Source organism: Stenella coeruleoalba, assembly GCF_951394435.1.
Source record: "Stenella coeruleoalba genome assembly, chromosome: 10".
Classification (NCBI taxonomy): Eukaryota; Metazoa; Chordata; class Mammalia; order Artiodactyla; family Delphinidae; genus Stenella; species Stenella coeruleoalba.
In genome coordinates, this window is record NC_137156.1 from 56,203,902 (window position 1) to 56,228,654 (window position 24,753).

General features: G+C 41.9%; 2 protein-coding genes across 9 annotated transcripts in view; one reads left to right on the forward strand and one right to left on the reverse strand.

Moving 5' to 3' along the window:
• Nucleotides 1–15,923, reverse strand: part of MLH1 (mutL homolog 1) — a 51,330-nt gene extending 35,407 nt beyond the window's left edge. For both annotated transcript variants that reach the window (XR_013830065.1, XM_079933272.1), the window contains exons 1-9: nucleotides 15,713–15,923; nucleotides 13,808–13,898; nucleotides 11,564–11,662; nucleotides 7,434–7,507; nucleotides 5,748–5,820; nucleotides 4,539–4,630; nucleotides 3,062–3,104; nucleotides 2,833–2,921; nucleotides 790–902 (exon numbers count right to left, since the gene is read on the reverse strand). Coding sequence is in view for 1 of the 2 variants with exons in the window: in XM_079933272.1 (XP_079789398.1) it covers nucleotides 790–902; nucleotides 2,833–2,921; nucleotides 3,062–3,104; nucleotides 4,539–4,630; nucleotides 5,748–5,820; nucleotides 7,434–7,507; nucleotides 11,564–11,662; nucleotides 13,808–13,898; nucleotides 15,713–15,828 (790 nt within the window). In the remaining variant the exon portion in view is untranslated. The remainder of the gene's footprint in view (nucleotides 1–789; nucleotides 903–2,832; nucleotides 2,922–3,061; nucleotides 3,105–4,538; nucleotides 4,631–5,747; nucleotides 5,821–7,433; nucleotides 7,508–11,563; nucleotides 11,663–13,807; nucleotides 13,899–15,712) is intronic.
• A 176-nt stretch (nucleotides 15,924–16,099) lies between these two features.
• EPM2AIP1 (EPM2A interacting protein 1) lies at nucleotides 16,100–23,998 on the forward strand. Of its 7 annotated transcripts, XM_079933437.1 has the most exons (4): nucleotides 16,100–18,916; nucleotides 22,195–22,223; nucleotides 22,313–22,339; nucleotides 22,900–23,998. In XM_079933437.1, exon 1 carries the CDS (start codon nucleotides 16,313–16,315, stop codon nucleotides 18,137–18,139), a length of 1,827 nt encoding a protein of 608 aa, XP_079789563.1. In that variant the 5' UTR covers nucleotides 16,100–16,312; the 3' UTR covers nucleotides 18,140–18,916; nucleotides 22,195–22,223; nucleotides 22,313–22,339; nucleotides 22,900–23,998. The 7 variants fall into 7 exon arrangements, with proteins under 7 accessions (XP_079789563.1, XP_079789560.1, XP_079789562.1 ...); XM_079933434.1 differs by adding an exon at nucleotides 19,480–20,315 and having other exon boundaries at nucleotides 22,195–23,998; XM_079933436.1 differs by having other exon boundaries at nucleotides 22,313–23,998.
• Nucleotides 23,999–24,753: the final 755 nt, after the last annotated feature.

Here is a 24,753-nt window from a genome sequence, read left to right on the forward strand (position 1 = left end):
CACAGACAGAAAACAAACTTATGGTTACCAATGGGGAAAGTGGGAAGAAGAATAGGAGCATGGGATTAACCAATACACACCACTATATATAAAACAAACAACAAGGATTTACTGTATAGCACAGGGAACTATATTCAGTATCTTGTAATAACCTATAACAAAAAAGAATCTGAAAATATATATATAGACGTGTAACTGATTCACTTTGCTGTGTACCTAAAACTAATACAATACTGTAAACCAACTATACTACTTCTTTTTTGGGGGGTCAGCTACACGTAGCTTGCAGGATCTTAGTTCCCCAACCAGGGACTGAACCCAGGCCATGGCAGTGAAAGCGCTGAGTCCTAACCACTAGACCGCCAGGGAACTCCCAATCAACTATAGTTCAATTAAAAAAAACAAATACTGCCTGCACCTGAGATACCCCCTCCCTGTATCCTGCTGTGCAATTTCCAATGGTGGGCCTTGATATAAGGAGAGAACAAAGATCTGCCCAGGGCCTGCTGGTAAAGGCTCTGAGGCCAGCAGGCGAGCAGGCTGAACTGGCTCCCAGGGGCCTGGGATGCCGTCTCCTGGGCGCCCTCTCACAGGCAAGAACCAGACTCCCCAACTGTCAGCCAACCATGAGCACATGTGAGAGGGCTGAGCAGGCTAAGGGCAGAAATTAAACCACATTTCGGCATGAGGTTTTCCTGGGTGTAATCAAACCTGTCCACGAGGAATTTTTCCATGGCCCCCTAAGGTTCCCTGTGGATAGATTTCCCCACGTGGCTCTTTCTCACTTACGATTGATGAAGAGTAAGAAGATGCACTTCTTCACCGAGTAGTTTGCATTGGATATGTAGCCATTCATTTTGAAGGCGAGGGTTTTATCCTCACACCCAACTTCTATCAATTCTCTGATTGGAAAAGAGAAATTTTGAGGCTTTGGAAAAAAAATGGAAAATTCAAACTTTCTAAAGAATCAGAGTTGGAAAAATCAGGGCTCCTTCCCATAAATTGACTGCCAAATGTGGACCCCTGTGACTTGGTTCATTGAGATCCCCGGGGCCCGCCCATTCATCCATCTGTCCACCCATCCACCCACCTACCCACCTACCTAGTATTTTCAAGCACTTATAATATGTTACGTGCCAAGCATCACCGTCACTGCTAGGACACAGCAAGTCCAGGCTCTGAGACCTTATTTTGCCAAAACTTTTATGTATCTTAGTAACTAAGTCCCAAAGATGAGATTCCAAAGAACTCATCTCTGCTGAATCCCTCACTCTGCTGATGGGCACCACGACGGGGCTCCTGTGTGGTGCTCCCCAGAGTGTGTTTATGGGGAGGGGAGGCTAATAGGTGAAAGGAAGTTCTCCCACAAGCCACACTCATTTCTGCCTGAGGGCCTCGCAAGTGCTGGTCCCTCTGCCTGGAAAGTTCCCACTGCTAGCTAATTAATTCCTCCTTATCCCCTGTAACTCGGGGACCACTTCCTCAAAGAGCCTTCTATGACAATCCCTCTCCCCAACCACAGGAGATTCCCCCACCTTATACTTTTCCTTTGAGGCATATAGCACAGTCACTAATGAATGGAATAATTATTTCCTGTGTCTTTCCAACTAGAATATGAGTCCTCTGAGGGCAAGAATCCTTTCTGCTTTATTCCCTACTGAATATCTCTACCACACAGCACAGCACCCAGCAAGGAGCACTTGCTCATTAAGCACTTGCTGGATGGATGGAGGATGCTTTGCAGGCAGCGGTGTGTGCTCCCAATCTGAGTAGAGGGCACAGCTCGCCTTTCTTCCAACACACGGTGAACCATCAAATCCTCTCTTCCCCAAAAAAAGAGGCTGGTGTTCTGGAAACATATTTTGGGAACTGCTGCTCTCTTACAGCCCCTAGGAATTTCATAACAACTAATTCTGAGTCTTAAAATTTGGTCACTGAGCTCTTAAAAGTTTCACTGTACAACACAGCTCTCTTTTTGCTCTGGGAGCACAGCTGAAAAAATTCCTTAATACTTAATTAGTAAGAAAAGGGTAGTTAAAAGCAAATTGACTGTTCCCTAGCTAGGAACGTGGTTTTATTCCAAGAGTGAGTAATTTGTCCTTCAAAGTAGAAAACTGAGTTCTAGGACTATTGCTCCTGCTTTTAAGATTATTGGAAAAAGTGAAGTCAGGGGCTCTCTAGTTCATCTGGTGCACACCTGGCATATAGAAGGCTCTTAGTATTTTTCCCCTCAGATTATGACACAGGCACTTTGGGCTTTGCAAAGTCCTGAGATTTAGCTATGGGTCTGTGATGGAAACAGTGGTTTTCACCCACAGAAGGGAGTGCCGTGGAAAATCTATAATAATACAAGCAATTTTCCTGCTTAGGCTTTCCGTGACAAGATTTGGTGACACAAAACTGCTTGCCCCCAGACAGGCAAGTGTTTAAGGGCAGAAACATTTTATTTGTCTTTATATCCTAACTTCTGACACAAAAACTGGAATATGGGAGGCAATTAATAAATGTTGAATGATAATAAATGCAATCCTAAAGTGATGATAATGAAAATACAAGGACAAGAGGGAGCACTGGAAGATGACAGAATTCTCCTATACTGGAGATATTTTGAAGACAGAGACCTAGAGAGAACACACTGATTCATAGCCAGAGCATCTAGGAGATGTCATGCACCCAAGAAGGGTTGATTCCATGAAATAATCTGACACTAAGCTTGAAGCATGAAAACAAGCCTGCATATTTGGTTAAAGCAAACTCTTAAGGCAGGTGTTAACAGATTCCAAAATAATGTGACGGAACGCAGATTTTTAAAAATATAAATTATCAACGTACCGGCTAACAGCATTTCCAAAAATGGAGCGAATGTTGTCCACAGTTGTGGCATTGGGCAGTGTCCTGACGTCGGCTACCGTCTCACCTTGCTGATAAACAGAACAGAAGATCCAACTTACTGTCTCACAGGGCTGACTGAAACACCATAACCTCGTCTCCATGGGCAACTATAAAAAAATCCTTTCTTCTTTTACAATACATAACCATCCCCTATAAATCAAGAACTTACTTTTTTAACCGAGAAACTAATGCCTGAATTGTGTATTGAATACCTGGCAGAGAAAAAAACAAAACAGTAAAAAAAGAGTGGTCAAATGCAGAGTACATGCCCCCTTTCAGTTAAACAAACTGGTGGAGTTAAGTAATCTAAACAAAGATATATACAAACAAAAATATCTTTAAATGTCATATTTTACCCACAGGAGAATAAGCCAACAGAGACGACATGAAGATATCAATGCTAAATGTGGCAGAATCGAATAAAAAACAAAAAACTTTGCTTCTATACGTTGCTGACTAGACTCAAGGATATTTCAATACAATCTCCTCCTTGCCTACAGTTTTATTTTCACAAACTCAAAAGATCTGGGTTGCCTCAAAGACATCTTGAGAATGTAGCCTGAACACCCCCTGCACTCTGTTGTTCTGTCTCAGAGTCCCCAACACACGCCCTCCCCACCCGCTTCTTCTCCCCTGAGGTCCTGTCCTAGTATCTCCCAGCCTTTTCTCGGTTGGCTATCATTTACTACTCCTCCCACCATGGGCCCCAGGACCTGGAGGATTGTGTCTAGCCAAACGCACTAATCAGTAACAATTAGTTCACTTATCACACCTAGAACTAAAACAGCCAACCAGAACTCCTCTATTTCCAGGAGCTAATTGATATTGTGATACTGATTCATACGATTCCAGGGGAAAAAAAGCAAAAAAACTTCATGTGTCTGTTCCACTTTAATAGAGGTAAATGTTTTACTGATTTTAATTTTTGTAGCAATACTGAGAAATAGTTAACACACTCAGTTACAATTCAAGGACACGCAGGCTCAGAGAGCCATGCTGGGGCCACTGTACTAGCGGGTTAAATCAATCGTGGACATAACGTTTTCACCTGCCCTGAGTCCCTTCTCACTCTGTTAACAGGCCCTAGTCTTCCTTTGGGACACTACCTCTTCCCCATTTCACTTGATATATCCTTAGACTGCCAGTCAAGAAATCTTCTCCCCACAAATGTGGGCACACGATGGGGGGCCCAGGCTATGCCAGTAAGATGCACTCTCCTGGGAGACAGGCTCTTGAGCAGAGTCAGGAAAGGAATGAAAACAGTTGGAGCAGGGCCACTATATTAAATCCCTGAAGCCACTCTGCTTCTTGTTCTCCCCAAGGAGCAGCCGTCCACACACTTCTTTCCACTTGCTGAGTCACTCCTCGCCTTTCAATAAACGTCTTTTGGGCTCAGGTTAGTACAGTCAGTTTGTTTTGCCTGCCACCAAAGGACCCTCACTGATACAGAGACCAACTCCTGCTCTCTCCTGGGGACATGAAAGACAACCCAGAATCGGTGACTAAACCTTGACCAGAAACAATCTGTAGGCTAGTACTGCTGCTTACCATCTAGCTCAGCAACTGTTCTCAATTTCTAAGCAGCAGAACACATTCCTTTGGTGAGAGAGTGGTTCAGAGACCCCCGCCCAGATTTTGGACTGTACCTGCCGACAACTTCCAGAATTTTCCCATACTCTTCACTTGGATTTTTTAAAGCTTTCCTCCTCGTGGATATGTTGTAGAAAAGGTCCTCTACCTGAATAGAAGATTGATTTTTCTTGTAAACTCACAGAAATAGATGGAAATAAAGCTGGGTCTTAAGGCAGAGAATCCAACTACATTTATCACCAGCACAGTTCTAAGCATTAGGAGAGGCGGCAAGAGATGGGGCAGTCTTAACAAAAGAAAGAAGGGATATTTCACCTGCCTCCCACTTTACTCACTGATTTCTCAGATAGGTACTGGGGGCTACCTCCATGTCAGGCTCTTTGCCTTGTGCTGGGAATAAGAAGACAAATGAAGCACAGTACTGCCCAGAGTAGCACAAGATTTAGTGGGGCAAACATAAACTTATAAACAATTACAATACCACATGGCATTCAAACCTATTTTGCAGACTAAGAATAATTATCAGATCTTTTAGGGGTTATTGGAAATTACACTGTGGTCCCAGTTACAGGATTCCCCCTTAACACGCACTACGGAGTACACGTTCATTTCAGCCCCCACCCCCCACTCCACCTGCCTCATCAAGCCCAGGGCTTGGAACCTTCGAGGAGATGTGCTCTGGCTGGGGCTGAGGGTGGTAGGGTGGGATGTGTAACATGACAGTGGGGTGCTTTATGGGATCTCGGAACGGGAAGAGACCAAATGTGGCACCACAGAAATAAGGCAGTGTAACACTTTCTCCTAATTAATGATACAATCTGTTACTCAGAGCCCTTTGAGTGAGTGGCAGATATTCTTCGTTACATCCTTCCTTGACAGATGAGCAAAGTGACGTTAAGGGACATTAAACGACTTGCCTCTGGACACACAACCACTGAGTGGCAAGGCTAAGACTCTGACTCCTCAACTGGAGCCAAGCTTAAGGTTCTTTCAATGCCAGCTACCCTGCCACAGAGTTCTGTGGTCTCAACAAAAGAAACTCCCAGCCTCTTAAAAAAAAAAAAGGAGGCGGTGGGCAGGCTGCCATGCCACAAAAGTCAATAATTATTTCTCTTTCTTAGAGTGTGGTATCTTGGGGCTCCCATTAACTAGTAAATATTCATTTTTTTTAATCCTTTGAGAACTCAAAGACAATTTTGTTTTTTACTTCAATATTTATATAAAGCTCCCTTTCAAAACTTTCCCCTCCCGTGCACCATTCTTACCGTGATCTGGGTCCCTTGATTGCCTGCACATGGTTTAGGTGGAGCTTTCAGCTTTCCATCTGAGTAATGTGCTCTAGCAGAAAATATAAGAGATTACTGAGAGCTAACAAAAAAAAGAACAGACACTTACCCAAAGAGTAAAAAGGTAAATTACACAACAATAGATTAAAATATAGCCATGTTATAAATTGTCTTAGTTACCTGTTTCCTCTCTTTTTCCACTTCCATAACCATTCTAATTTGATACCAAAGGAGGGGGGGAAAATCCATTTTTTGGTTTGTTTTTTTTGGCAAATATTGCTTTTTAGTTCCTGAGTTCTGGGCTACAAACAATAGTTTTGCCATTGCCTAAGATGACTGTAAAATTTTTTCCAATGATTCTGCAATCATTTATTTGAGGGGCTACCATGTTATCAGGCCTGTAAACGCCCTGTAATAAAGGCAGGCCTTTGGAGCTTCTTGATTTAGTGAGGGGACAGACTTTTCCCTTAAGTGTAGAACAAGGTGCTAAGTGATCCAGAGTAGGAAAACATTTAGCCTGGGGTGGGAGTGGGGGAAGTGTCACAGAAGAGATGACAATTCACCTGGACTCTGAAGCAGTATAATCTCAGGTGGAGAGAACAGGGAAGACCATCCAGGAGGGGGAAAACATAAACAAAAGCAAAGAAGCTTTAGAATATGCAGCAGCTGAGGATGTGTGGAGGGGAGAGGCTGGAAAGATGGACTGAGTGCATTGGGAGGACGCTAGTTGCTATGACAATGACTCGATTTCATCCTCCCACAGAAGGAGGGCTACTAGAGGTCCCAAGCAGGGGCATAACACCCCAGAGGCAAAGAAATGGAACCTGTGTCCCAGACTATTTCAGAAGATATTCACTCACAAGTGGCTCCCCAGTTTGTCAGAAGGGATTCTAATCATATCAGCCCAGCTAGGTCCTAGGGCTGTTACAATTTGCATCGAGTAAACCCGCTCTAGCACCAGTGCTGCAGACTCTGAAATGTTCCATCTTCCATTACTGCACACACTCAACTGTTAAAGAGGGCTGAGAAACAGGCAGAACTGCCCTTTGTTGAAGCTATTTTCTATATAAACTAACAATCTGTACGATAAAAAAAAAATTCTGTTTTTTGGCGTGAATTAGACACTCAATACCCATCTTTCACTAGGGAATGGCCAGTGCTTATGAAAACAAAGGTGTGATTTTGATTCCCTGAATCCCCTTTCTGTTCTGTTCCAAGGTCATTCAACAGCCTCTGAAAACTGTGCCAACATAAAAGTGGCCACCTGTGGGAAGGTGCAGCAGGGGGCTCAGAGCAGCTAAGGAACCAGGATCCTTCAGCACCCCAGCCATGGCCCCATAATCAGGCCAAAGGGACATCCTGCCAAAGGGCAAAGGGGCAGAATGACATCACAGCTCCCACGGACTCAGAATTCCTCTGTGTAACAGACACCTTGCTAGGCACTTGTAATCTGTTACCTCGTAGCTTTCACGAGTCCATAAAGTAAGATTATTACCTATGATGATCCCTGTGGATTATCAACTAATCCAAAGGCAGGAAAGAAAAGTTACCCAAGATCTAGGCCAAAAAAGATAACACTGGTGTTCAGATAGGATTACTTTGAGATGCAGACAAAAAGCACATTTCAGGATGAATTTATACACATAGCAGAGGACAGCACTATACCTGTATGCACACTTCCCGTCAGCTGTTTTGGTTGTAATGCTGACGTGAGCCACATGGCTTATGCTGGCCAAAGCCTAAGGAAAAAAAGGAAATGAAATGAAAGAAAAACCCACTGCTGGGTCACCCCATCTCATCATTAATGGAGAAGTTATCTCAATTGCCTCTTCTGTTTTGTATTAACAAATGGCAACAATGAGCACTCTGCTCACTCGCTTTGATGATGCTTTTTTTTAAAAAAAAAAAAGAAAGCTATTGAGTTGAATCTGTAGCATAATTACTAGAACAAGGGAAAAATATATATATAAAAGTCCAAAAGGAAACACACCCAAGCATTTTTTTTTTTTTTTTTTTTTTTTGGCCACACCGCACAGCTAGTAGGATTTTAATTCCCCAACCAGGGATTGAACCTGGGCCCTCGGCAGTGAGAGCACTGAGTCCTAACCACCGGACTACCAGGGAATTCCCCACCCCCAAGCATTAACGTTAACCTTAATAGCAACTGTGTTCAGGTGTAGAGTTATAGGTGTATTTAATAGTCTCAATGATTTGTCTTCTAACAAGTTTAAAGCCTGCCTTCAGAAATGGATAATGGAAACACTGCAAATAGATAGTGCTGTATACTATTATTCAAAACTGTTTTCTATAAGCAATTTTATGTTTAGAAATATAAACTTAGGGACTTCCCTGGTAGCGTGGTGGTTAAGAATCCGCCTGCCAGTGCAGGGGACATGGTTTCGAGCCCTGGTCAGGCAGGATTCCACGTGCCGCCAAGCAACTAAACCCGTGCACCACAACTACTGAGCCCGTGAGCCACAACTACTGAAGCCCGCATGCCTGGACCCCGTGCTCTGCAACAAGAGAAGCCCCCGCAACGGGAAGCCGAAGCACCGCAACGAAGAGCAGCCTCCGCTTGCTGCAACTAGAGAAAGCCTGCGCTCAGCAACGAGGACCCAACATAGCCAAAAATAAATAAAGTTAAAAAAAAACGAAATATAAATTTAAAATTATGCAGGGACTTCCCTGGTGGTCCAGTGGTTAAGACTCTGTGCTCCCAATGCAAGGGGCCCGGGTTCGACCCCTGGTCAGGGAACTAGATTCCACATGCTGCAACTGAGATCTCACACCGGGCAACGCAACTAATACCCAGCCCAGCCAAATAAATAAATAAATATTTTTTTAATTATGAAATTAAGACTAAACAAATTAAAAGAAAACAAAAGACCATTTTTTCCCCCTTAAAATCAGGATTGGTTTGCTAGCCCTTTGGAATCTGTATCTCCTTTCCCAAGGACACCATAGCATAAAAAAATGCAACCCAGGCACTGTGATGGGGTCTGTGTGACAGCATCTCAGGAGACAGTGAATACAGCTGTGGCAGACTCAGTTCATTAACAAGGACCATGGCTCAGGCTCAGAGATTACCAGGTCCTAGCTGGATTTCCCTGGTGTATGTAATTGAGCTAATTGTCATCATTAAAAATGTAAATGATTTTGCAACCTGTGGTAAGGAAGGACATTAAATACATCAAAAACTACAATGCTACCCAACACCAGGAAAAGAAAGGGCCACTGGCAGATGGTCCTGCTTCTTCAGGGGCCTTTGTACCGGCACCGGAGCAAGAGGACAGGAACACAGACTCTGGAGTCAAACTGCCAGGGCTCAATTCCCCATTCTGCCACTTCCTAGCTGTGTGCCCTGGTCATGTTTCTTAAAGTCTGTCAGTTTCCTCGTATATATGTAAAACATGGTAATAATAATAATAGAACCTACTCTATGGAGTTGTTAAGAGTGAAAGGGTTAATACACACAAAGGGCTGAGAACCATGGATGGCACACAGCAATCCTTCAATAAATCTTCCCTATTTAATTACAACCCCAAAGATACCCTACAGCTGGGCTAAGGCTCCAGGAGGCCATGCGCTTAGGAACTGACTCAGGAAGTTGCAAAGCCAGAATGAAACTGCTTTGCTAGGGTTGACCTGAGGCCTACTTAAAGTCAAGGGGGCCTCAGGGTACACAGTCTGATGTTGCCCCTACCTGGAACAACCTGGGGCTCACTGTGAGCCAGAGGGTGCTTGAGACTACCCGGATTTGATCTAAATTGCAGTGACTGGGTCACAGCTGCCTTTTAATTTAAAAAAATCAAATAGGGAATTCCCTGGTGGTCCAGTGGTTAGGACTCAGACGCTTTCACTGCCGGGACCCAGGTTTGATCCCGGTTGGGGAACTAAGATCCCGCAAGGCGCTCAGAGAGGCCAAAAAATAAAAGAGAATAAAATAAACAGATAAGTCAAATAAAAGTAAACTACATTCACATGATAAAAAATCCAAAAACTACAGAAAGGCCTAAAACGAAAAGTAATTTGCCCCATTCCCCTCCCCGACACTGGCTCTCATTTCCCCCAAATAACTACTCCAAACAGTTTCTCTGGTACCTCAGAACGTGCGGAAAGGAATACAGCCCTGCCAACACCCGGATTTTAGCACAGTGAGACCCAGTGACACCTATTTCCCCTAACCTCCAGAACTGTAAGATTACAAATTTGTGTTGCTTTAAACCACGAAGGTTGTGGTCATTTTGGGGGGCAGCAATAAGAAACTAATACAAACTACTTGAAAAGGATACATATTTTTACTCACGAATGCTATTTCTATAAATTTATCCTAAGGAAATAACTGAACAAAACACATTGTATGTACATGAATATTCACCAGAGCATTAAACACGAAAAAAATGGCAAAGAGCATAAATGTTCAACAGGAAATTATATAAATAGACTGCAGTATGTACAAGTAATAGAACAGGGACTTCCCTGGTGGCGCAGTGGTTAAGAATCCGCCTGCCAATGCAGGGGACACGGGTTCGATCCCTGGTCCAGGAAGATTCCACATGCCGTGGAGCAACTAAGCCCGTGTACCACAACTACTGAGCCTGTGCTCTAGAGCCTGTAAGCCACAACTACTGAGCCCACGTGCCACAACTACTGAAGCCCATGCGTCTACAGCCCATGCTCCACAACAAGAGAAGCCACTGCAATGAGAAGCCTGCGCACTGCAACGAAGAGCAGCCCCCACTCGCCGCAACAAAGACCCAATGCAGCCAAAAATAAATAAGTTTATAAAAAAATAGAACAGTATGTAGCCATTACAATTTATGTTGCCCTACATATATTGAATAATATCTTTATATCCAGAGTACTGTCATAAAAATATGATACTATTTTTATCCATTTTCTATTTAATATATCCCTATGATACATCATATAATTTCATTCACAGCTATTTCAGAATATAACTTAAAAGGACTCAAAAAAAAAAACCGATGAAACTATTTTTATACCAAGAAAATTAACAGTAATTTCTCCTTAATACCATCAAATAACCAATCTGTGTTCAAATATCTGTCTCAAAAAGATTTTAGTTTGTGCAAATCAGGATCCAAGTAAGATCAATACATTGGAGCTGGTTCACATGCCTCTTAAATCCCTTCTAATCTATGCTTCTTCCTCCTTTCTTTACCTTTTTTCCCCCATACAGTTTACTTTACAGGAAACAAGTCTTTTATCATGTGATTTCCAGTCTCAGTACCATTTACCATGCTCCCTTGCTCCTTGTATTTTTCTGTATATGGGTACTTGGATCTAAGTATTGGTAAGATTCACATTTGATTTTGGACAAGAAACCTTGGTAGATAGTGCTATCTTCTTCCATCAAGAGACCTGGGGGGTCTCTGTAGATACAGTTTATGGTGTATTAAGTATTTATGGATAGGGAGGGTGGGAGGGAGGGAGATGCAAGAGGGACAAGATATGGGGATAAATGTATATGTATAGCTGATTCACTCTGTTATAAAGCAGAAATTAACACACCATTGTAAGGCAGTTATACTCCAATAAAGATGTTAAAAAATAATTAAATAAAATAAAATAATTAATTAATTATTTTTAAAAAGTATTTATGAACAATTCTCAGTTTTGGAAAATTGAATCTAAGTTTGTTTAGATTCGCATATATTTTAACAAGTAAAAAGTATCATGTCTTATTGACCTGCTGAGAAACATATGCTGACAAATGGCAGAAATATCATCACAGGAGGATGTTTTACACATTTCTTCAATCCTCAGCTTACCTCACCCCGAAAGCCATAGGTAGAAATATGAGCTAAATCCTCAAAGGACTGCAGTTTACTTGTGGTGAACCTCTCACACACAATCTCCAGATCTTCTTTCTAGAAGGTGCAAAAAAATCAGTGAATAATTATGTTACTCATTTTTCCAAATCTTTTTTAATTTCCCTCTTCTTGATTGAATCCAGGAAGACATTCCTCTTGGGAGAAGAGTTCTAAATCAGCAGGAGCCTCCTCTCTGGACGTCCAGAACTCCACTCGGTCCTGCTGCTCCTTCTTCCTCTCTCGCCTCATTCCTCAGCCTCATTTGCTGCTTCTGTCTCATCTCCCCTGAGAGTGGATAATTCACAGTTCCATCCCTGGACCTCTGCTCTGTCTACACTCACTGTCTTGATGATATCACCCAGGCTCACAGATTTTACAAAAATCATTACTGTATTAGAAAACTTCTTTATTAAAAATCTATAGGTACATTTAATTGTAGTAAAATATACATGACAAGATTTACCATTTTAACCCTCTTTAAGTGTACAGTTCTGTGGCATGAAATACATTCACATTGTTGTGCAACCATCACCAACATCCATGTCCAGAACTCTTTCATCTCCACAAACAAACTGTACCCATTAAACAAAACCTCTCAGGACTTCCCTGGTGGTCCAGTGGTTAGGGTTTCATGCTTCCATTGCAGGGGGCAAGGGTTCAATCCCTGGTCGGGGAACTAAGATGATCCCGCAGGCCATGTGGCGCAGGCCCCCAACCCCCTGGAAACCACCATTCTACTTTCTGATTCTATGCATTTAGCTACCCTAGGTACCTCTTACAAGTGGAATCATATAGTATTTGTCCTTTTGTGACTGGCTAATTTCACTTAGCATACTGTCTTCAAGGTTCATCCACGTAGTAGCACTTGTCAAAATCTCACTCCTTTGTAAGGCTGAATAACATTTCATTGTATGTATCACATTTTGTTTATCCATTCATCTGTTGATACTTGGGTTGCCTCCACCTTTTGGTTATCATGAATATGTTGCTATGAACATGAGTGTGCAAATCTCTTCAAGGCCCTGCTTTCAACTCTTTTGGGTATATACCCAGAAGTGGAATTGCTGGGTCATATGGCAATTGTTTAATTGTTTTAAGGAACCACCATACCATTTTCCACAATGGCTGTACTATTTTATATTCCCACCAGCAACATACAAGAGTTCCAATTTCTCAACATCCTTGTCAATATTTTTAATTTTTATTGTAGTTGAAATATTTGGTTTTTATTAATTACTTAATTATAACAGCCATCCTAGTGAATGTCAAGTGGTATCTCACTGCAATTTTTATTTGTAGTTCCCTAGTTACCAGTCATGTTGAGCTTCTCTTTATGTGAGTCTCATGGCTTTTAATACCATCAAAATGGAATACGCCAAATTTTTATCTCCAGACTCATACATGTATCCAACTAACAGGCATCTTAAGTTGAACATACCCCAAAATGAATTTCTGATCTTCCCCCAAACCTGCTTGTTCCATAGCCTTCTCAAGAGTAAATGGCAACTTTTTTTCTATTTGCACAGGCCAAAACCTTGAAGTCATTCTTGACTCCTCTTTTTCTTACTCCCTGGACAAGCAAATTCTGAGAGCTTTGGTCTTCATCATCAACCCAGAATCTCACTGCTTCTTACATCTCTGTCACAACCAAACCGGTCCTGTCCGGTCCTTCTATCCTGTCCTGCTACAGTCTATTTTCTGCATTGCAGACAAAAGAGTTCTTATAAAACTTGCCAAAGCATGTCACCTCTTTGCTCAAAACCCTCTAAAGAATATCCCACCTCATCCAGAGTAAAAGCCAAATATTTTACAACATCCTACAAGGTCCTACATGCTCAGCCTGGTTATCCTTCAGACCTCATTTCCTTTTAGGCTTCCACTCCCTCCACCACCCATTCTAGACATACCAACCCCCTTGCTAGTCCTTAAGCGTGTCATGCAAGCTTCCATTTCGTGGTTTTTGTGTGTATTGTTCTCTTTGCTCAGGACACTCAACCTTTAAAGTTTCATGACTCGCTCCTTGACCTCCTTATTCTCCTGAACAGTACCCAGCATGGAGTAGGTACTCAATAAATATTTATTTTTCAAACAATCCCATCCATAAAAGCCTAAAGTTTCCAGAACAGGGAGAAGTCCCAACACTTCCTGCAGATGTAGCACACGAAGCACACAAACATCCTGCCGCTCTGAGGTTTTCCTTACCCTGATGCCGGTGCCATTGTCTTGGATCTGAATCAACTTCAGGCCTCCCTCTTTAATAACCACTTGAATACTTGTGGATTTTGCATCTAAACTGGCAAATCAAACAAAAAAATAATAATTTATTAGTCTGCAACTACTCTAATGCACATATTTTAATACGAGTCAGGGGATAAGAACAAATTCCAGACAAATATAAGACTCAGTGTGTTTTCCTTTGTCTCACAGGCTCTGTGACTACATTGTTATCAGTTTACATGCTGTGTGAGAGAGAGGGAAGGAAGAGAGGGACGGAGTGAGGAACCATCATTTCCAATAGGACATTCAGCAACTTTTCTGTTCCTCTAGGAAAAAAAGAAAGGGAAGTTAGAAGTGGGACCTTTTAGTACATGCCTCTTTCTTACCTACTTTTCAACTAATTCTACCATCTGTTACTCAAACTTTATTCAGCCTCACGCTCCTAAATGACCCTTATAAAATGTCATTAAAAAAATTCTAAATGTTTTTCTCTACTATTTTCTTTATGCAAATATATTTATGTTGGGGGAAAGAAAAAATGGCAGTGCAGAAAGCTCTTTAAGAAGTCAATACATCTTTTTATTCCTTCAAAGAGTAACCTACAAGCATAGAGCACCTACAGAGCTACAGAAAATAAATCCAGACTGAGGCTGCATGAGAAAGAAAAGTTTCCTCCTCCTCACACAGAAAATTCTTTATTCAGAAATAAGATATTAAGTTACTTAAATATTAAAGAGCTTTCTCAGGAGCCCCTAAATTGAAGTTGTACTTAGCCGTCTTGACTTACGTATTAAAAAGAGCATAACTGGACTCCATACAAAATCTCTGCTTAGAGAATTCTAATCCACTGATCTAACATGTGTAGTGTTGCCGTAGTCTTCTGGCACAGTACAGTAACAGGCCTAAATCGTTCTGTCAGTTAATTCTAACACTGCAGAAACAAAAGCCAGCCTTTGTGAATTTAAAGTCAAAAGGAGAAACCATCCCCAGTCTCCCTGCTCCTTCTTTTGTCTACCTTCTAATTCTCTTCCTTTCTCTCAGTGGTCCTTTCAGACCCACTGTTCTTTCAGTCCCATTACCCACGATGGTTGTTTGTGTTTTCACAACAATCCCTTTACAAACCTACCAATCTTCGCTGGGACATTTTTTTCCTTTTAACGTATAGATTTTATTAACATCAATGCATTTTAACACAAAGGATCTGACATAACGTTTAGGTACACTATGAGCCTCTGTCCTTTTTAAAGTTTACAGTTTACACCCAACTTTCTTTCCACGTTTTTAATCTCCTCCTTCCACAAGGTTTGTGTGACAGTTCTAAACTTCAGAATCCATAAAATCAGATATCTTCAAAGTGACCCCGCAAAAAGTAAAGGGCAGGAAAATCCTAAGTGGGGTCAATCACTTGGCAATAGGGGAATCACAAGTTAAACCCCAAGTCCATCGAACTCTCCTAAAATCTCAGCAATTTATTTAGAATAAAACTCAAAATGAATCGTACTTCTGAATGTAGATGGATGACTTCCGGAATAAGCAAGAAACTGATAACACATAGTAACCTCTGAAGGATGAAGGAAGTTTTTTTCCTTTTAAATTATAAAATTTTTATACATTTAAAAATTTGCACCTTCCGCATATATAATTTTTAAAGGACTTCTCTTAATGACAACATGAAAAGATTGTGTAACCCTCTCCTTGCCCCGCAACAACCCTAAAGTCTCGCGAGGACGCTCGAGGACCCGTGAGGGGCGAAGGCAAGACCCCCGGCCTCCGCCGCCGCGGCCCTGCGCCGCACACGCCTTGGCTCCGGGCAGGGAGGCGTGTCCGCCCTATCCTGAGCATCGGCCCGTTAAGTCGTAGCCTCTAAGGAAGCCTTGACTCCCTTCGTACCAGTTCTCTATCATCTCCTTGATGGCATTAGCCGGGCGCTGGATAACTTCCCCTGCCGCGATGCGGTTCACCACTGTCTCGTCCAGCCGCCGGATAACCCCCGCTACCAGCGACATTTTGGCGCCAGAGGAGCCCGAGTCACGGAGAGAAGCTAACTGCAAGTGCCTTCAGCCAATCCCCTTAGAGCTTCGTGCCCACATCTTTCCATCAACTCTGCTGACGCCGTCCTGCCCCACCCTCTAGCGGCAGGGCCGCTTCCGGGACAGTGAGCTATTGATTGGGCAGCGTGAATGCCAGTCAAATACGTGAGTTCCGGTTCTCTTAGTCCCGCCCTAAAGCGCCTTCAGTCCACTTTGCAGCTAGAAGGATGTGCGCCTGCGCACTAAAAACCGCTGTCCACTCTTCCTATTGGCTCATGTCTGGGGCAGAGGAATACGAAATCTCCAGCCAATAGGAACAGAGGTGTCGGAGCCGCAGGTTGGTGTCCCCAGCTGGGGTGATCTGGCGCAGAGTGGAGGAGGCGCTTGCGGCTCGCTCCTGCTCCTCCCCTCTCCTTGCGGCCTCCCGGAGGTCTGCCCAGCTCCTGTGGCCTCCCGTGAAATGTGGATGACGCCCAAGAGGAGCAAAATGGAAATCGACGAGTCTCGGGGGTTCCGGGCCGAGTGGACACAGCGGTACCTAGTGGTGGAGGCTCCGGAGGGCGAGGGCGCCCTGTGCCTGGTGTGTCGCCGCCTGGTCGTAGCCACCGGCGAACCCGACGTCAGGCACCACTACGAGGCCGAGCACGACTATTACGAGCGGTATGTGGCGGAGGGCGAGCGCGCGGCCCTGGTGGAGCGTCTGCGTCAGGGCGACTTGCCCGAGGCCGCCCCGCTCACTCCGGAGGAGAGAGCTGCTCGTGCAGGTCTCGGGCTCGCCCGCCTCTTGGCCTTGAAGGGTTGCGGCTGGGGCGAGGGGGACTTTGTGCACCGGTGCATGGAGGTGATGCTGAGAGATGTGCTGCCCGATCACGTAAGCGTTCTGGATGGCATTGATTTATCTCCGGAGATCACGCGGCAGAGGGTCCTGGACATTAACCAAAATCTACGCAGTCAGCTTTTTAACCGAGCCAAGGACTTTAAAGCCTATTCCCTTGCCTTGGATGACCAGGCTTTTGTGGCCTATGAGAACTACCTCCTGGTCTTTGTCCGCGGCGTAGGCCACGATTTGGAGGTGCAAGAAGAGCTTCTGACCATAATCAACCTGACTCATCACTTCAGTGTTGGTGCCCTCATGGCGGCAATCCTTGAGGCCCTACAGACGGCAGGGCTTAGCCTGCAGCGGATGGTTGGACTGACCACGACCCACACTCTGAGGATGATTGGTGAGAACTCAGGACTGGTGTCATACATGAGAGAAAAGGCTGTAAGCCCCAACTGTTGGAATGTGATCCATTATTCAGGATTTCTTCACTTGGAACTGTTGAGCTCCTACGATGTAGATGTTAATCAAATCGTAAATGCCATATCTGAATGGATAGTTTTAATTAAGACCAGAGGCGTTAGGCGGCCGGAATTTCAGGCTTTACTAACTGAATCTGAATCAGAGCACGGTGAAAGGGTTAATGGACGCTGTCTGAACAATTGGCTTAGAAAAGGGAAGACTTTAAAACTAATATTTTCCTTAAGAAAAGAGATAAAAACATTCTTGGTTTCGATAGGGGCAACAACGGTCCATTTCACAGACCACGAATGGCTTTGTGACTTTGGCTTCTTGGTGGATATTATGGACCACCTTCGAGAACTCAGCGAACTATTGAGAGTGAGTAAAGTCTTTGCTGCTGCTGCCTTTGACCATATTTGTGCGTTTGAAGTGAAGCTGAATTTACTTCAGAGACATATTGAGGAAAAAAATCTAACACACTTTGCCGCCTTGAGCCAAGTTGTTGATGAGCTTAAAGGGCATCTTCAAGAAGACGAAAAAATACTCGATCCTGATAGGTATCGAGTGGTGATCTGTCGCCTACAAAAAGAGTTTGAGAGACATTTCAAGGACCTCAAGTTCATTAAAAAGGACTTAGAACTTTTTGCAAATCCATTTAGCTTTAAACCTGAATATGCACCTATTTCAGTAAGGGTGGAGCTAACAAAACTTCAGGCAAATACTAACCTTTGGAACGAATACAGAACCAAAGACTTAGGGCAGTTCTATGCCGGATTGTCTGCTGAATCTTACCCGATTATCAAAGGGGTTGCCTGTAAGGTGGCATCCTTGTTTGATAGTAGCAAAATCTGTGAAAAGGCTTTTTCATATTTGACTCGGAACCAACACACTTTAAGCCAGCCATTGACAGACGAACACCTCCATGCCCTGTTTCGGATTGCCACCACTGAAATAGAGCCGCATTGGGATGATCTTGTGAGACGAAGAAATGAATCAAATCCATAAACTTTTGTAGTACAACATTGAAACACTCAACAGGAGTCCAATTCTAAAAGCAAACATCTGTTTGATTTTCAAGTTTACTAATTTGGATTGTGGGAAAGCACCACATTATTCATCCAAATTGATCACAATTCAAATTCTTCAGACATATTTTTTTTTCCATATCAAGAGGCAGCATGGGACTGAAACATGCAGACACCTTTTTTTAAAACTTAATTTGATGGCAAAGTCATTATCTTTTGCTTTTATGATACAACTGTTTTTAAAGACATTTAGTACTAATAATGTGAGTTGAATTAGAAGTCTGTTTTTAAGGTGTTTCGAAGAAACTTTAGCTCTTATTTTAACAAAGTGTTAAAATTCTGATGCATATAGTCTGAAATTATCAACTGCTTAAATATATGTTTGAGCCAATTTGCAGAAACTCACATAGCAAGTGCAGAAGTTTCTGAAAAGGAGGAACGTACATACAGTGGAGGTATTTTGTCAAACTGTCAGAATGTTTGAGACTATTTTTTTAGACATATTTCTGAGTCTGAAGTAAATATTGACATATTTCCTCCCTCTCACCTCCCTCCCACCCGCCCTAGCGATAATGATATTACTAATACAGAAAATAAGCACGTAAAATTTTAGTCAGAGGAGCAAGAATTTTTTTTTAATTGCTAGTTTAGGAGGCTTCCTGCAGTCTGGAGATCAGACTAACCAATTTTTGGAAGTTTCCCCTGAATTTTTCACAATTGGGTGCTGTTTTATGAGCTTGCCTACTAAAGGACTACGGTAAGTATAGACTCTTAGGGGTTGCCCGCTAGTAATTCTTTTTTCTACTCTAGACAGTTTGGCCCTGTCAAAAAAGGATGAGGAAAAAAAGATGTTTGCATCCCAGGATCAGGAGGTGTGAGATATTTTAGCTAATTTGTCCTATCTGCATGAGTGTTGCAGCTTTATAAAGAAATCCTGCTTAGAGGAAACCCTTTATTTTAAAGTGATATAATATCAAATGTTGTTTGTTGCTGGAAATGGATTTATTATAAATTTGACACTATCCCACACATTGTGTATTTAAGACAGTGCACAAGTGGAAATATTTAACTCTCAAGAAGCAGCTTTATTTACAGATTGTAGCACTTCCGTATTTCTAAGTGAGACATCTGCTTTGTGCTAAAACAGTAATTTTCAAACTTATGTTAACCATGAAAAGGAAATCTTACAGTAAAGCCAAATATGTGAAATGATTTAAGAAGAGGACCCAACTTAGAGATCCTCTCAAGTACAATTTGAAAACTTGTGTTCAAGTCCTGTCTTAACTATTGTAATGCATTTTTCTGTGGCCACTAATTCAGCAAATTCAAGGAACCAGAATACAAACAAGAATTTAGAAGGAACTGAAGGCTGAGCTATCAAAATAGATGCCATAAACAGCCCAAGAACCAAAATTCTGCCAGTGGTTCTCAACCAGAGACGGTATGCCCTCTTTCCAGAGGATGTTGGGAGACATAAAGGGGACTGTTTTAATTGTCACACTTATTGAGGGAAGTTCTGCTGGCATGTCAGCATGAATGACACCCCATCCCCCACAGTGCATAGGACAGCACAGCACAATAAAGACTTATTCCTCCCAAAGTGCCAGTAGACCCCCTGTGTAGATTCTCTTATATTTCGAGGGACAGGGCAAATTACCGGTAGAAGCAGAATTAGAAGGGCAAGTTGGGAAGACTGATAATACTTGATAAGGGACACTAATTCCAACATTCCAGGTTTGGCTGGTAAGATGCAATCAAGGCCTTGCTAGGTTCTGGTAGCTCACAATAGCATTTATAACTCAGTAATTGGTATTGAACCAGATTAAAGGGCTCTGTTCTATTATACATAATTGGTTTAGGGCAGAAAAGAACGTGTAATGTATTACTAAGATACTTAGCAAGAAGGGTCAAGTTAAGATTTGGGTTAACAGGAAGTAAACTTAAATATCTGGAAAAACAACATAGTGAAAAACCAAACAACAACAACAAAAATCTACCGGTAGTTTCCCAATAGTTTGGCGTATTCTCTTTCATGCAGGTGCTTTATTGAAAGGATAATTGGAAGACCTGAAAGCTGCTTCTGCTTTCTAACCCCAGTTCCTTAAATATTGAACTCTTGTACATTTTGTGAAGTTCCACTATATATTTTGCTTAAGGTAATAATAAGATTAGTTATATAGTCAGTGAATGTGGGGGAGGCATAAGCTAAGAATTTTAAATTCACCCTGAACAATAGAGAATTGCCATAAACTAGTCTTTGTAAAACAGAAAAAAAAAGTGTGTATTTTACTGTTTTCTGTACTAAGTAATTCTGTAACTGCATGGCAGTCTTTAAAAATTTCTTTTTATAAAATAGTTGTTAACTAGTCCTGTTGTATCAGTAAATATAGTTAAAATAAGTACTATTTTTAAAAAACTCTGTGTCCCCATATCTCCCATTCCTACTAGTTTTCTTAAAAGATTTGTCTGTGTTTCCACTGTCCCGTATCGCTGCTCAGACTGCTCTACCAAGCTTACTAAGTCCTTGTCAATATTCCTACCCTCTTTACCCCACTGGCCACCCTTCATTAAATACTTGTTTAGTTTGGCTTCAGGGAGATACCATCTCCAAGTATGCTTTCTCAGTCTTCTTTGCAGGTACCTCTTTCCCTTAAACATCTGTGTCCTTGGGATTTTTAAATTTGGTTTTAAGCTGTCTTATTCTATATCATCTCCGTAGCTGATCTCTTTTTTCTTTCATGGCTTCACTTACCAACTTTATGCAAATGACTCCCAAATTCATATCTCCTTTCTAGACCTTTCCTGATTCCTATATCTAATTGCTAACTTAAGTCCACTTTGCTGTCTCATAGGCACCACAACATGTCCTTGACCTTGCCCCCCAAACCTGCTCCTCCTTTCCTGGTCCCTCTCTCAGTAAATGGCACCACCACTGCCAACCATTCAGTTGCCCTGACCCAAGGCCCAAACCCAGTTAGCCATGACTTTTCCCTCTTCATCACATCCACTCACACACACCTTTCTGTTAAGCCTGTTGCCTAAACTTTCCTTGATTCTACAGTGCTACTATCCTGATCAAGGCCATCAACCTACCTATATTATAGCACGGGCCTTCTCAGGCTCCATTTCTCTGGTTGTGATCCCTTTCACAGTGCAGCCAGATTTTTCCAAAAGACGTATCTGGTCATATCACTCCTCTGCTTTCACCACTGCTCTTAGGATACGGCTGTTCAAGTTTCAGTTTATATGCCACTTCCTCTAGGAAGCCTTCATCAATACCCTCTAGACTAGGTGCCCCTACTGTGCACTCCCTAAATACCCTGTTCTTCACCAGCCATATACTTAGCACACTTTGTTGTTCCTTCTTATTGATCAGTGCTAGACTGTAAGCTTCACAAGGGCTGGGACCATATATATGCCTGCACACTGCTGTATCTAGTGCTTAGCACAATGCCTGACATTTCAATAAATGTTTGGATGAATAAATACTTGTATAGTGCTTTACGATCTTTGCAGCCCTTTCATAGTCTCCTTTGACCTTCACAGTGGTCCTGCTGTACCTGCTTGCTGGGTAATTGTTATCTACATATTACAAATCAAGAAATGAAACTAAGTTCTTTGTGACTAGGGAATTGTATTCCTAGAATTTAGTTTAGTGCTTGGCACGTGGCTCAAATATTTACTATGTGAATGTTGTTGAGGAAACAAACTTAGATTGCAGTTTGCCCTAGTAAACGTAAGTAGTAAAGCTGAGTATACTCACATAAATCCACCATGTAATATTGTCTTTACCTCCTTGATGTAGAAGTCTTAATTTTTTTTTTTTTAATTTCTAAAGGGAGGCTTGCAAAGGAACCTGGATGAGAAAGACTGGACAACTATTTAGTGGACTAAAACAATATCTCAGTAATTAAAAAGTTGCATTCAGTATTGGAAAAAGATAATGCTGCTTAAGAGTTAATATCCATTTTCCTTCTGTAAGCATCAACCCTAGGAGAAAATGGCATCTTATTTACTTGCTCTTTTCCTTTACAGATAATTTCTGGCTCTTCTGGGATTTTAAAGTAAGTAAATTTAACAAAATGTTAGAAGAATGACTCAGTCAGCCCTTCTGGTCACTAGATATTCAGTTCACTTGCTTTCCTACCTGCAGAATGTCCTCATCACCTCCCCAAGGAAGGTAATCCGAAAGTGACATCTGGTCAATATGTACTTCTTAGATTTGCTACGTTTCTTTGCTTTCTTGTTCGCATGCCTCTCTGAACTTACTTTCTGGGTAACCTGGGCTTTCAGGCTTTGTGGGAGAGCCATACCCTTAGTCTCTTTTTCCCTGAGCCATTTTTTTCCAGTTTAAGGGATTAACCAGTGTTACACTCTTAGTTGGACTTTTAATCTGAGGCCCATTAACTAATTCAGAGGTTTTAACAGTAGGTGTGATAGTCATCCAGTGATTTGATCCTTGCTGCGAAAGTGGGTTTTAGTCAACCTTTGGCGTATAGGATTTCTCGCTTTTATCTCTTTGTAATTGAGAAGTAGCTTCTTCCTACCCAGTAAGTACTTGAGTTTGTGAACTCTCTTTATTCCCTTGCTTTTTTGCTTGCAAACTGATTAATTCTTTTCTGAGTTCATCTCTTTCCTGTCTATTTTGTCAAATGGGGCCAACAGCAACCATAACATATTTTGTTTTCTTGTCTTTTTTTTTTTTTTTCTTGAGTAAAGTATAGATTCTCTGCCTTCCAGGTTCTCTCCAGACAGTTTCATCGCTCCATTAATATGCATCGCCCCTGCATAAGTTATTTCTTCCATCTTCCACTAGCAATTTCCTGAATGCCTGCCAACTAAGCCAATGTTCAGTATGCTAGGTTTTTCAAAAACAGAACCAGTTTCTGTATCAGAATGGCCTAGGTTGCTGTGCGGTAACAACCCCAAAATCCCAGCTTTTCTCTTGTAGTTTGGCTAGGGGCTTTGCTCTAAGTCAGGAATTGAAGAACTATGGCCATGGGCAAAATCTGTCCTGCTGCCTGTTACTGTAAATAAAGTTTTATTGGAAAATAGCCTTGCCCGTTTGTTTATGTATTGTCTGGCTGCTTTTGCTCTACGGTGGCAGAGTCGCGTAGTTGTGGAAGAAAGTGTCTGGCCCACAAAGGCTAAAATATTTACTGTGTGACCCTTTACAGAAAATGTTCAGTGATCCCTGCTCTAAGTGGTCCTCATTCTAGGACTCAGGCTGACCAAGCAGATATCACGTATGGTGTGGCTGCTCGTTTTGGGAAATGAAAAAGTCTGACAAATCACTTATAGGCCGGCCCTTAAAGCACTTTCACTGGCCAAAGGAAATCACATGGCCACACCAGAGTTCAAGGAGGAGTGTAATCCTTCCTCGAGCCTTGGAAGAGAACCCGAAATACTTGGAAGACAAAACTACCGACTACACATATAGTTATATCTCCCTATTTATAAAATTTCTTTGAAAATATTTTTTCTTTTTAATTGAGGTGAAATTACATTCAGTAAAATGCAAATATTTCATGTACACCTCAGTGGATTTTTATATACATCCTTGAACCCATCACCCAAATCAAGATATTGAACATTTCTCGTACCCCGGTCAGTGCCCTGTGCCCCCCACACACACACACAAATAACTGCTATTCTGACCTTTATCACCATGGATTACTTTTGTCTGTTTTAAAGCTTCATGTAAATGTAATAATTATATGTACTCTTGTTCAACATTGTGTCTGTGAGTCATCCATGTTGCGTGTAGCAGCAATTCGTTTTTTACTTCTGTGTAGTATACCATTGTATGACTTATACCACAATTTATGAATCCATTCTACTGTTGATGGAAATTTTAATTGTTTCCAGTTTGTGGTTATTATGAATAAAGTTGCTATGAACATTTTTGTGTCTGTCTTTCAGTGAACGTGAGCACCCATTTTTCTTGGTATTCTCCTTGGTATATACCCTGCTTCCATACTTCCCTCATAATTATTTGCACAGCAACTAAACTGACGCTTAATTTTTAAATATAAATCAGCATGCCAGTCCTCTGTTCAGAATCCTCCAGTGGCTTACTATCACAATTAGAATAAGATCCAAGGTCTATCGTGGTCTGCAAGATCTGTACCCACACACACCCTTTTTCTTCCTACCCCATCTTATATCATAACCGTTATCCCTTCCCTTCCCCCAACTTGCTCTGCTGTGTACTAGACACTGCTGGTAAGTTGGGGATTGAAGATAAATGGCTTGACCCTGTCCTTAAAGTTGTTGTAGTCTACATAGATAATTTTAACAAGCCATGACACTGATTTACGTTAAGTCAATTACTAGTTCTGTAGGGAATGAGAGGCAAATACGCCCTATGATTAAAATAATTAGTATAACATAATTTACAATAATATTTAACTCCTGGAAGGGATTTAGAGAAGTAAGATTAAAATGTAAAACCCTGTTGATAAATTCAAGAAATGTGTAAGTTCTTGCATTTTAGTTCCACTGATTATGAATTAGAGTTCACCAACTTGGTTACATTATTACAATTTACTATTACATGTTCACTTCCATGAGGGGTAGGTGGGGGCTGAGAGG